Source organism: Juglans regia, chromosome 1, assembly GCF_001411555.2.
Source record: "Juglans regia cultivar Chandler chromosome 1, Walnut 2.0, whole genome shotgun sequence".
Taxonomy (NCBI): Eukaryota; Viridiplantae; Streptophyta; class Magnoliopsida; order Fagales; family Juglandaceae; genus Juglans; species Juglans regia.
In genome coordinates this window covers 24,966,303-24,979,120 of record NC_049901.1, presented here as the reverse complement: position 1 = coordinate 24,979,120, position 12,818 = coordinate 24,966,303, and the positions used below count along the sequence as shown (strand labels likewise).

General features: G+C 41.4%; 1 protein-coding gene across 1 annotated transcript; it reads right to left on the bottom strand.

The window, feature by feature from the left end:
- Positions 1-11,240: 11,240 nt before the first annotated feature.
- LOC108993668 lies at positions 11,241-11,632 on the bottom strand. Its single transcript, XM_018968652.2, has 2 exons — positions 11,406-11,632; positions 11,241-11,319 (listed from the first exon to the last, which is right to left on the bottom strand). The coding sequence occupies exons 1-2, from the start codon at positions 11,630-11,632 to the stop codon at positions 11,241-11,243; spliced, it is 306 nt and encodes a 101-aa protein (XP_018824197.1).
- Positions 11,633-12,818: the final 1,186 nt, after the last annotated feature.

Genomic DNA, 12,818 nt, shown 5'->3' with positions numbered 1-12,818 from the left:
ATCCAGACTGAAACATTATATTCATATTATCTCATAGCATCACATCAGGACAAATACCATGTTTAACCCCCATGGTAGGGTTATAAACCACCATGCACGTAATATAAAACTCATGATTTCAAACCCAATATACATAATCAACTCATTAAAATATAAATCCATTAACCTAAACATCCGAAATAATATATCTGGAAACATCATAGGGGCAAAATGGTAATAGAACGTATCATCTATTAGGTTAATCGAGACACAAATATTTCATCTTTAAGTAAAGTAAACTACCACAGAGGACCAAGACGTGAGGCTGCCGCACTTACCCAAGGAAAACTAAGAGCCAGCGACACCGTGGGGGAAAGAGATCGCGACGGAGTTGGGTTACGGTGGAAGTTGGCTATCCCAACAGCCGTGCACTGAGAGGAAGAGAGCGAGATGAGTGAGAGAGAGAGAATAGTGAGAGAGAGAGAAAGACACCAGAGAGAGGAAACATGGTGAGAGGGATACCGTGTGAGATGCTTACCGAGGCAGCAAGAGACAGCAACAAGGTGGTTGGGGTGGCAGCAGATCACGGAGTCGTTGGGTGTCAACGCCGCTGGACTTCCCCTGCCGTGGCTTGCGTCACCGAAAGGGTTGAGTGGTGCTCTGTTTTGAGATGCAAAAACAGGGGTGTTTCGGTGATGCGTGCGACAGAGCTTCTACATTGGGCAGCTAAGTGTGGAGTACGGTGGTGCAGGGCAGAGCAGTGGAGGTTTTAGTGTGGCTTGGTGGCTTTCGACGTGCGTGGGAGAGTACCTCGGCATGCTGGTCAGCGTCGCTAAATGTTGTGCATGGAGCTGGGTAGTTTCACACGGTGGTTAAACGGGGGTGTTGCATTGGTCGTGCGTGGAGGAGTCGGGGCTTACGAGGTGGTTGGATGGTTGCGTCCGTTGGAGGTTGCTGGGTAACTCGGGTTCACGTAGGCAGTAATTGGTTTGTGGTGGATTTCCAGGTGCCTTCCGACTTGGTGTGGAGAAGATAGAAAAATAAAGGTAGAGAGCATCAATCTACAAGGTGAAGTTATTGAGAAACCGAAATGCCTGGCATCGAAGGAGCGCACAGGAAAAGGGTGGTTACGTGCATGGGGGCAGCGGTTACATGCAGTTGCCGTGCTTGATGCGGGGAACGTCTTATACGTGGGCATGAGGAACGGATGAGTGAGAAGAGAACGGTTGGGAGAAAAAAAGAAGTAAATAATAATAAATTAATAAAATAAAATAAAAAATTGAATGCGAGCTCCGTGCTAGACTTGCAATAATATTAGTCTAAAATACCATGCAGAACAAAATTCCTTCAATTTCCAGACCCCCTTTATACTTAACAACTACTGCACAGTTTAGCCTTTTTTTAAAGTAATATAAAGTTTTATTGAAACAAGTAAATACATGTAGCGAAGCATATGACGAAGAACACCTAGTTACAAGTTGGAGCTAGAAAATGATACAAGAAATTCATGAAAGATGCATTGAATACCATAATAAACCCACAAAGAAATAAGGTGTGGAAAAGAAACTTCTACGCTCATCCAAAGAGCATAGAATTTTCGGCCAGATTGGGCCAAACATGTGATTAGATACAACTAAAAACCCAACTAATGGTGGCAATCTTGTTTGATTTTGGAGAAACCATTGTGCAATATGGCACATAATTCTGAAGACGAACACAAAACTTATAGAAAAAATATGATTAACATATCAAAATAAATACATTGGGTTAAGACAATACGAAGCAGTGGCATGGAATGTGGAATTGAACACAATGGTAGACAAAATGCTCACCCTGATGTTAAATCTCTTCTTTATCTGCGTACAGAAAAAGTCTAAATATTCTCCATGTTCATCACAAAATCTATAGCAGGGACAACTGCAGCATCAAATACACAGTCACCCACAAGGGTAATAAAACTATCAATAATAGTTTGGAAAAGTAAACAACAAAGAGAGGGAAAATAGAGAAGAGAATGAGGGAAAATAGAGAAATCGGAGAGAGAGGGGTGAGGCCAAATTTAGGGAAAAGGAAAGAGATCGGCGTGGGGGTTGGGAGAGAAGGAGGGGGTAGCCATCGAGGTGAGGTGGCGGTGACGTGGGCTGTAGCGGAGGCGGCGTTGGGCAGCGGCAACCGTGGGAAACTTGAGAGAGAAGAAGCTATGGGAAGAAGAGTGAGGGGCAGATCGGCGTCCGCTAGAGGGTAGGAGGTGGCCGGTGAGGTGGGGTTGTTGGCAACGGGCTATCCGCAGCAGCTTGGGTTGTGTGTGGCAGATGCTTGAGCGAGAAGAGGGAATAGGGAGAAAGAAAGGGGACGAGGAGGGGAGGGGGGAGACGGCTGGAGGGAAATGAATAACCCGAGTTTAAATTGTATGGTCTTTTGCGGTGAGTTAATATCGCCGCAAAACCCAGAAACTATAGCCACAAAAGCTCAATAACCCAGAATAAAAAAATAATTCAGATAAGTTTATTTAAGGCGATAAGTAGTAGCCGTAAAAAGCTAATAACCTCGTCGCAAAAACTAATATCCCACTAGAGAACAATATTTCTGGTAAGATTATTTGCAGCGAGAAAACATTGCCGCAAAAAGCTAGTTACTTTGTTGCAAAAAACTATTTACCCACGAAAAGAACACATTTTTGGTAAGTTTATTTTCGGTGACTTTTAATCGCTGAAAAAAACATTTATTTCGTAGCAAAAATAGTTTTTCCCACAATGTTTTACTGGCCGATGTGATTCCGTGGTAAAAGACTTTTGAGGTTTTCATGTCATCAGCATACTATTTGCCACGATCGTATATTGTGGGAAAAGAATTGATGGGAAAAGCCCACATTTGTTTTAGTGAAAAAATCTATTTTTATAATAAAAAAATACATTTTATATTTTAAAAAAATTAATATTTTCTTTTGATAAGTTTTGAAAAAAATTTAAGAATGGCACCAGGCACGTGTTTTTTCGGTTGACAGTGATGATCGAAAGAAAAAATTTGATAAATGTCCTATTTCAAAATTATAACTTATATTGTATTGTGTCATTCCATAAAAAATCTAACACGTAGCATAGGAAGTGTAGGATAAAAATAATTTACCTAATTTAAATATGCATATGTAAATGTCTTGACAACACAACGTACAATTTCATTATGATTTTTTGGGGTGTATATATATCCTAAATTTTGATGAACCAAAAAGTTTTCTAGCTAGATGTTTAAAACATTATCGTCAAACAGATATTGATGAGAATGAAAAGAATAATTATGTTCACAAGCCGCCAATGTAATTAAGTACACACATTGCATGCGTGGTTGCTGATGTGGCATGATTTAATATATAAGAAAAATTATTGATTTAATTTTTATAAATCAAATCGTGTCATATTAATAATGTAAATAGTGCATTCTCTACTCTGGTTTGTGAATATATAGAATGAATCGAATGAAAATATTAATTTATGGTATAATATGATATTATTATGATTGAAAAGTGGCTTACATGATATGTATTATGAATCAATCTTAATTAAGTGTATATATATATATATATATAAAAGACTCGCAGAATACTTGATGATGAATAATGATTGGAAGGGAGAAGATGTGATTTCCTTTTATAGGTGGACCTTTTTACGAGGCAGGGGCTAATATGCTCTCTACGTACGCACTAACCCTCCTGCACGTAGGTATTGTTTTTTGATCACTTTTAACTTCTAATCTTACAATATGAGCATCCTTAATTATTTTCCGAAATTTGACTAAAAGAGGTCTCAAGAATCAAAGTGCGTATAGTACTATATTAAAAATAATATGAAATTAAAAATTTAATTCTTAATTTGATATAGTATCTTGTGTCAATTTATAAAGCGTTGGTGGATCGAGCTAGTGATATGATCCCAACTTATAAGCGAATTTCCATTAAAAGTCTTTTCATTTCATATATATAGTGAGATTGACATTATATTGCAGAAAATGCAAGATGGAGAGTAGGCACTCTAAGGGCTCGTTTAGACAGTGAGATGAGATAAGATGATATGATTTTAAATGAGTTGAATAAAATATTGTTATAATATTATTTTTTAATATTATTATTATTTTAAGATTTAAAAAAGTTAAATTGTTTATTATAATATAGTTATAATAATAAAATGAGATAAGATGAGATCGTATCTGTATCCAAATGAACCCTAAAGCTACGAAAGAAAAGAGGACGGGAAAAAGAAAGACAAATTGCATTCACCTTAATAACTCGTTAAATTTAAGCGGACAAAAGATCAAAAGAAACCAGACTCCAATACTAGCTAGTGGGTGCACTACTACGGCCTTCTGGCTACATGTGTTTGTTTGGATGTGGTGTACATTACAAGCCTTTGAATAGATGAACCAAAGTTTGTATCTTCACAACATGCATGCAAACTCCTGCATCCCGAGACGTAACTTTATTCAAATCTCCATGCATTATCTGCACTCAAATCTAATTGGGGGCAGTCAAAAGTGGTGCTGGTTATCCGGTCCACCTGGTACGCGCCTATCAGTTTCTGGACCAAAATTGGCCGCCAACCTTCGATAGTTGTCATGTTTTGAGAGATCATCAAAACCAAATACGTGCCAAAGATGTTGGCTGTCAATCATTTCCTGCATGGCTGGGCGTCCGTGAAGTATACGAGCCTGGGAGTTCAAGAGGAAAATAGAGAAGCAAGCCAAGAGAATCATAGCACGCTTGGTGTTGGTATCAGCCATATTGATGGGTTAAAAGAGTATAGCCCAATCGATGAGAAGTAATATCAAGAACTTTGGGGGGAGTAGCGATCAAGCAAAGTGAAGTAGCTTAATAGGAATGAGCATTTTTATTTATAGAGCTTAGAAAAGAGGAGGAATTTTATTTATTAGTAGTGGGGTGAAGGAAACCTACAATAGCTTTAATAAATCGACAAAATCCTACTAATGAAGATTGTCATCTACTCCACATAGTGGAGCTTTTGTCTGTACGTAATTGCTGGATATCCAATTAGCTTTAATGTTTTGTTCAACCCTCGTTGTAGATATTCTCTATCTCCATCTCTAGAATGATATGGGATTGCTTCGCCCGCCATTGTTTATTGCAAACTTGGGCGTACGTGCAATACCAGAGTAGTTTTACACAGCAACAAGAACAAATTAAGATGGATTTAGCTTGGAGCAAACAAAATTAAAGCTTCAGCAGCTATATGCAAAATTTGAAACGGGTGTCCATTTTTCTAAATTATTTCAAGCTGATTCATTACGCCATTTTAAGTTTTGGATGAGGTTAGAACTCTAGTCTATCGAGCCGCTTTACTCCTGAATCTGTCTGGATTGTTTAACTACTTGTTCTATAATATTGTGGTTATGTTGATCATCGTGACCCTCATGAGCCGTTGTAAGTCAAGAGAGGACTTGGCCTATAAATAAGCTATACCAATGAAGATATAGGACATCAAAGGAAAATAACTATTAACGTTGTGTTTCGTACGCTTATGGGCCAGGTTCTAGCAACTCATGTTTTCAGAATCGGGCCTGTGAAACAAATAAGAAAGCATGAGCTGGGAGAGGGCGGCCTTGGGGCCAAGAGTCTTCGATTCCAAAATTAGTAGAGTATTTTGAAAATTTGTAAATAATGAAAGAGTCTAAAGACGAAAGAGCATTTTCATACTTGAAACTTGCTATTTATACTGGGAGTCTGGGGGGGACAGATTGTGCTTGCCCCCATGGGGTCCATGTATTTTTTACTGATCCTTTTTTCAGAGTCCTTTAATGCCGCGTGCCTCTTTGACGGCGTCATTAATGTTGCGTGTAGCTTGGATAGTGGTGCCATTAATACAGTGTGGTCCTCCGATTCGCCTTATTTTGCTGGTGTCTTCGGTGGTCCGTCAATATTCCCATATTAGAATATCAAAGGTTCTCTATCTTTCCTGTTCTGCCTTGTACAAATCACCATGAGAGGGGTGCGACTGAGTGGCGTCAAGCCTGTCCATCCCATCAGACATCATTGTTTACTTTTCCTTGCAGACGACTTGCTTCGTGGGCAAGTTTGGGTCTTGGGGCCGAGTATCGGGGCAAAGCCCATTACTCTTGGCCGAGCGCTCAGTGCGCTTATGAGTGAGGGGGAAATCCCCTTATAGTTACCCCAACCAATTCGAGCTTGATGGGAATTCTGCCTTTCATTCCTTAATTAATCAACTTTTGCAATTGTGGCTATGCGACCTTTTCTTTTCCAAGACGGGGGGGTTGTGGATTTCTCGGTGCTCACTTGTCGTACTTCTGCTTTCTAGTCATCTAAGTGGCCTTTTCGTCTTTCCACAATATTTGGCAACGGTTTGCCTTTAGCTTGTATGGATGTACTTCGACAGTTCCGATCCACATTAAATGGCGCCCCTTCAGTCCCTTCGGCATTATTTGTGTCAGGCGGTTACTTTTTTCCCACATCGCATCACTGGATATGTTTAGCTAGAATCGCGGCGATCATGGGATTTTGGTACTCCATGGGACACCTTGGTTCCTACTGCCTCGGGATGTTAACCATCAATCTTGCCTATATAAGGTCCCCATCTTTCTTAGCAACGGCTTACTTTGTCTACTCTCTCTTCTGCTGAATATCTTGTGTTTCCCTTCCTCTTTCAAGAACTTCTCCTTGCGTTGTTCATTCTGATTCCTTTTCTTTGACCTTGATTGCTAATGGCCCCAAAGACGTCCTTGCGCCCTTCTGGGTTGGCTAGATCTTATGACTCTGCCAATGTCACAGAGGGGTTTGTTGGCTTCTCGTGGCATTTGGAGGTGACTCTCATCGAGTTTGAGTCATTGAGGGAGACCTATAGAATCCCTCGGACTGTGGAAATTTCAGTGCCTTCCCCTACTGAAGGGGCGGTAGATTCCGAGGGTTTTGCCTCCAAAGTGGCAGTGTACCCCACCATGTTCTCTAGTGGCCTTAGATTGCCTTTCTGCCGTCCAGTGCAAGCAGTGCTAGATCATTTCCAGTTGGTGCCTGCTCAGCTTTCTCCTAGCGCATGGAGGATCCTTGTGTTATGCTGTGTCATTTGGTGTCGTGCATTGGAGGAGGTCGGGGCTGACTACTCGGATCTTAAAGCACGTGAGTTCTCCCTCACCCATAACCTTCTGAGGTGAGGTCGCCATATGGGGGATTATGGGTGATGCGAAGGGTTGTCGTGCTACTGCGACCCCAGCTGAGGCACTTAGGATTGAGGTCGTCCGTGCTTGGGCGTAGGCCCATCCAGACAACGTTCTTTCGGAGGCTCTACTAGCTAAGGATAGCCTCCGTCAGCATCTGGCCCCTCTGGCCAAGTTGCATTCTGACATAGTGTCTTTAGTAGTCTCCTTGCGCATTGGCACTACCTTCAAAGGGGTTCCTTCACCCTTGTTCGAGGAGCATTTCACCAAGGGCGGGGGGTCCCCTGAGCGAGTTTCCATCCCGGAGTCCCCTCTACTCTACTCTCCTGAGGCTAAGGTTGCCTCAGCTGGTGATGAAGTGGCAGGGGCTATTGTTCGGGCTGAGGAGGTGGCGATAGGTGTTCCTATGGCTGAGGTAGCTACAACTTCTGCGGTCCTTGGTAGGGATGAGGAGGCTATTGATGAGGTCCTGACGAACTTTCAGTCAGTAGCCGCATCGACCGCATCCACAAGGCAGATATCAGGCTCGAGAGGCTCTTTATTGGGGTAAGTTCTTTGCTTGTAAGCTCTATGCTCCTATTGTTTGTTTCCTTCTTAGATTCCGACTCAGAATTTTATAGCAGGGCTTGGAATGTTTGGTGGCACTCATCATGGATGAATGAGAGGAGGTGATGAGCGAGAATAGAGCACTTCGCTCGCTCGCCCAGTTGGCTTACATTGTGCAGTGGAGGAGTAAAAGAAGGAAGAGGCTGAGGAGGCCCTTGTTGAATTGTCGTAGTACCAGAATGAGGCCGGCCTTCTTCGTCTCGAGGTGGCGCTTGCCTCCGAGGTGAGGGATGGGCTACATAGATCACTTAACAACTGCCAGTAGGAGCTTGAGTGATTGCGGGCTGAGAACTTGGAGCTGTGCAAGCAGCAAGCCTCAGATGCTTGATCATACAAGTGGCTGTTGGGGGAGTACAAGAAGATTTCCCAGTCTCGGACAAACAAGAGAAAAGCCCTGGAAGATGAGAGGAAACAGAGGAGGGATTTGGAGACCGATTAGGTCAAAGCTAGGTGTGCTTTGGAGGCTTGTGACGCTACCATCTGGGGCCTGTGGGAGGAGCTGTCGTATGTTCGTGGTGTCTGCGATGATGCCTGGCACTTCGGTTACATTGATGGCTTGGAAAGGATGAAAACTCATATCCTCTGGAATCCCTAATGTAATCTGAGGGCTCTGAGTGTGTGGGAGCTTCCCCCAGACGAAGTGTTTGTGGAATGGGCTGCTCTTCTTGGGATAGATCTAATTCCAAGCGCTCTTAGGGGTAACTTTGCCGGACGTAAACTCGCCCGCTGATGGTCGATTCCCCTCGGCTACAATTCAACCGGCCTCGATGAGTCTCTCTTCTTTGTTGTTCGAGGTTCCAGTTCCAAACCTCCTTTTCCAAAGCTCAACCTTGTTTTCAACCTTCATTTTCGCACACTCCAGCACACGACACTTCATCTTAAGTTGTAACGCCCCGTCCCCGAGGGTCCGGAGAGTTAACTCATATAACCTGATAATCAACTCTAACAAGGCTAGAGTACTTCCAAATTCAAGAATATATATTTTCCCAAACCTCAAATCAAACGTAATTACTTCAATTAAATAAACCATATAAACTCATCTGTCCAATTTTCAATCCAACAACTCAAATAAATTCACTCTTCTTCATGTCTCAAATAACAAACTAGAAATAATGAAACATTAATATAAGTCTCCATAAAGCGTCTAAATCCATTGAAGCAAACTTAAGAAATATAAATAACTTCCAACATCAACACTAATACCATGAGATACCCAACAACCATTCACTGCTAATCTTCTCCATAAACTCTAATACTGATCCTCAGCATCAATGTCATCTGAAAATATTATGAAGATTAAAGGGGTGAGTTATCAACAACTCAGAAAGCAGAGAGCATATACTAGCATGTAAACATGAGCATTTATAACATTTGATAAGCAGAACAGAACATTTACTTTCAGAATGCAGAAACAAAACTTTGTACAAAAACATTAGAGGGAAATTTTCTGAAAAATAAACTTATTCCAAAAAGAAGATCCGTTGGCATTTCTAAACTAAAACAATATAATCATATCATCGTTTAGTCTCACATCGGGACAATACCATGTTTAACCCCAGTGGTAGGGTTATAAACCACCATTATACCCGTGGCCGGGCCATATTCCATGTTTCACCCCCGTGGTAGGGTTATAAACCACCATTATACCCGTGGCAGGGCCATATTCCATGTTTCACCCCCCGTGGTAGGGTTATAAACCACCATTATACCCGTGGATGGGCCATATTCCATGTTTCACCCCCGTGGTAGGGTTATAAACCACCATTATACCCGTGGCTGGGCCTTAACAGAAACAGAACAGATTTCATCGAAAATTCGATTACAATCATATACAGAATCAGAACTTCATGCCAAGGTTTTCAGATGACACGTCATATCAAAACAAAATACTTAATTGCTTTAGATCGCTTCACATGTTCGACTAAACAGAATCAAAATATTTTTATTGGCTCATAACAAAACTTTTAGAATTCCTTATTCGCTCTTTCGCATAGTTCAGAAATAAAGTGCACAAAACTAGCTCATGTCTACACCAGTTATGACAGAAAATAATTTCTCTTTATATAGAATTTATGCATAGGCAGAACAAAGAATGGAGGTCATTTTCATATTTCTTTTCAAACACACATGCATATTTTCAAAGTCGACCTCATTTCATTTCTTTAATGCAAAACTAGTATATGAACCCCGCTTACCTGACTTCTTCGTATTGTCAACACCTTGAGCCGAAACTCTAATAGTAACACCACCTAAACAAAAAGAACATATATCCAACATTTAATAACCAATCTAGTAGACTGCTATTTATTGAGTAATAAATCAAAACAGTCCCTTCACAGCTCCATAACTATCTAACAATTAAACCCGAACAACTCTCTCTTCAAACCATTCGCATTTAAAACCCAAAACGGCCACCACCTTCTATTAACACCAAACCAACTATAAATTATTTCCAAAACCAACAACTGCAACTCCAATAATTAAAACATAACCCAAACCAAACTTCACTTCCAACCTTCGAATAAAACAATTTCAGTGCAAGTATCAATACTCTAGTCATTCAACAATTCAAAACTTGCATAAAAGTTCAATACAACTAGCTCAAAACACCCATTAAATAGTCTCAAATAATAGTCCAAAATAGTCTCACAAATCCATCCAAAACCATACTCCTCAACATCAAGAATTCCATCATACTCAACCACCATCAAATCAGTAACTCTATTACAACTTCACAGTCCAACCCTATCATTCAAAACCACCAAAAGCTTCGGGAAACTTACCCAAAAAGAAAACACAAAACTTCAAACCACTTCAAATGAGCCGCTGTAATTCACTGAATCCACGCCCCGAAAAGAAATTCATAGCAATCTCTAGTGAAAGAGAATGCAACCTGCACAAGGATGGCTTGAGAAGTTAAGTGTGTGCGTGTGATCAAAACCCAGCAGCACCAAAAGGAGATAAGCCGTGCGATTAAAACCAGTAAAACAGGAAAAAGAAAGTGATTAATCAGGATTGAAGGAAAAAAGAAATTACCAAACCTTGTTCAAGAGGCCGAACGACACTGCAGTGAAAAGAAAAAATAAATTGCAGTTCCAAAAGCTTGAGTTGAGCGCACGGTGAAGGTATGGAGAAGAGGGAAAAAAAAAAACGGATGAGAGGATCCGATTGCAATGTTTGCCTAAGTGAGCCAAACCGATTCTTGAGCGTGGTAAGAGATGCAGATCAACTGATAGGATTATGGGGTTATGGGTTGGTGCGCACGGTTAGTGTGATGTGAAGAAATGAGGTGCAGAGGGGAGAAATCGTGGGGAAGAAAAACAGTGCAGCAGAAAGTGAAACTCACCCAAACGACGCCGTCCGTCCCTCCACTTGTGCTCGTGGGCTGGGCTTCGTGCTTCGACTAGCTTCATCAGGGCTGGGCTTAGAGCCCGGTTATTACATTCTTCCCCCCTTATAAAAAATTCCGTCCTCAGAATTTGTCATGGGCTATAAGGATCATCGTCGAACAACTGTGGGTACTTGACTTGCATTTCCTCTTCTAATTCCCAAGAGGCTTCACTGATAGCGTGATTATTCCATACCACTTTAACCAATGGAATAGTCCGATTACGTAACACTTGTTCTTTTCTCTCTACAATCCGCACCGATCTTCTGTATAAGTCAGATCTTCCTGAAATTGAAGAGGCTCGTAATCAATAACGTGGGTGGGGTCGGGTACATACTTCCTCAGCATAGATACGTGAAATACATTCTGTACACCTGAGAGTGCGGGTGGTAAGGCTACTCTGTATGCCACTGGTCCAATTCGATCAAGAATCTCAAATGGACCGATGTACCTAGGGCTCAGCTTACCCTTCTTTCCAAACCTCATAACCCCTCTCATGGGTGCAATCCTCAAGAATACCTTATCCCCAACCTCAAACTCTAATTGGCGATGACGATTATTTGCATAGCTTTTCTGTCGACTCTGAGCTGCTATCATTCTAGCCCGAATGGTCTCAATCTTCTTTGTTGTCTTCTGTATGATTTCTGGACCCAAAATTTGTCTTTCACCCACTTCGTCCCAATATAAAGGAGATCTACACTTCCTACCGTAAAGTGCTTCATAAGGTGCCATCTCAATACTAGCCTAGTAACTGTTATTATAAGCAAACTCGACCAAAGGCAAGTGTCGAATCCAAGATCCCTTAAAATCCAGCATAAAAGCTCTCAACATGTCTTCCAAAATTTGAATGGTCCTTTCCGACTGACCATCTATCTGTGGGTGAAACGCCGTGCTGAAATTTAACTTAGTGCCCATGGCCTCTTGTAAGCTTCGCCAAAATTTCAAAGTGAAACGCGGATCTCTATCCGACACAATGGACACAGGTACCCCATGCAACCTCACTATTTCCTGTATATATAGCTCGGCTAGTTTCTCCAGCTTATAAGAAACTCTGATAGGTACAAAATGAGCTGTCTTCGTTAAATGGTCAACTATCACCCAAATTGCATCTTGTCCTGTCGGTGTCCGTGGAAGCCCTGTAACAAAGTCCATAGAAATAAGCTCCCATTTCCATTCTGGAATCTGAAGTGGTTGCAATAACCCTACTGGTCTTTGGTGTTCTACCTTTACCTATTGGCAAGTTAGGCACTGCGCCACAAATTGAGCAATCTCTCTTTTCATGCCCTCCCACCAAAAATACTCTTTCAAATCTCGATACATTTTTGTACTACCCGGGTGAACTGTGTAAGGGGAGCGGTGTGCTTCTTCGAGGATAAGTCTTTTTATTACAACATTGTCCGGCACACAACATCTATTTTCAAACCTTAACACTACATCTTTAGAAACATTAAACTCAGGTTTATCCCATTTTTCTACTTTTTCGATTAATCTCGCCAACTTAGAATCTTCTTTTTGGGCGAGCTTAATTCTGTCTATCAAAGCTGGTTGAACTATTAAACTGGCTATCAATGCCTGCTGGTCACCCACAACCACTTCAATAGTAGTTCTTTCCAAGTCCATTAATAAGTGGGGCTGAGTGGTAAGAGTTGCAATTGCTAGTCCCATTGGTTTC

What these genes read in the sequence shown, in the direction of transcription:
- LOC108993668 (XM_018968652.2), bottom strand. Translation starts at nt 11,632, where the DNA reads ATGAGGTTTGGAAAGAAGGGTAAGCTGAGCCCTAGGTACATCGGTCCA. An exon ending in CTGACTTATACAGAAGATCG is followed by an intron (nt 11,320 to 11,405) that starts GTGCGGATTGTA and finishes TCACGCTATCAG; the next exon opens with TGAAGCCTCTTGGGAATTAG.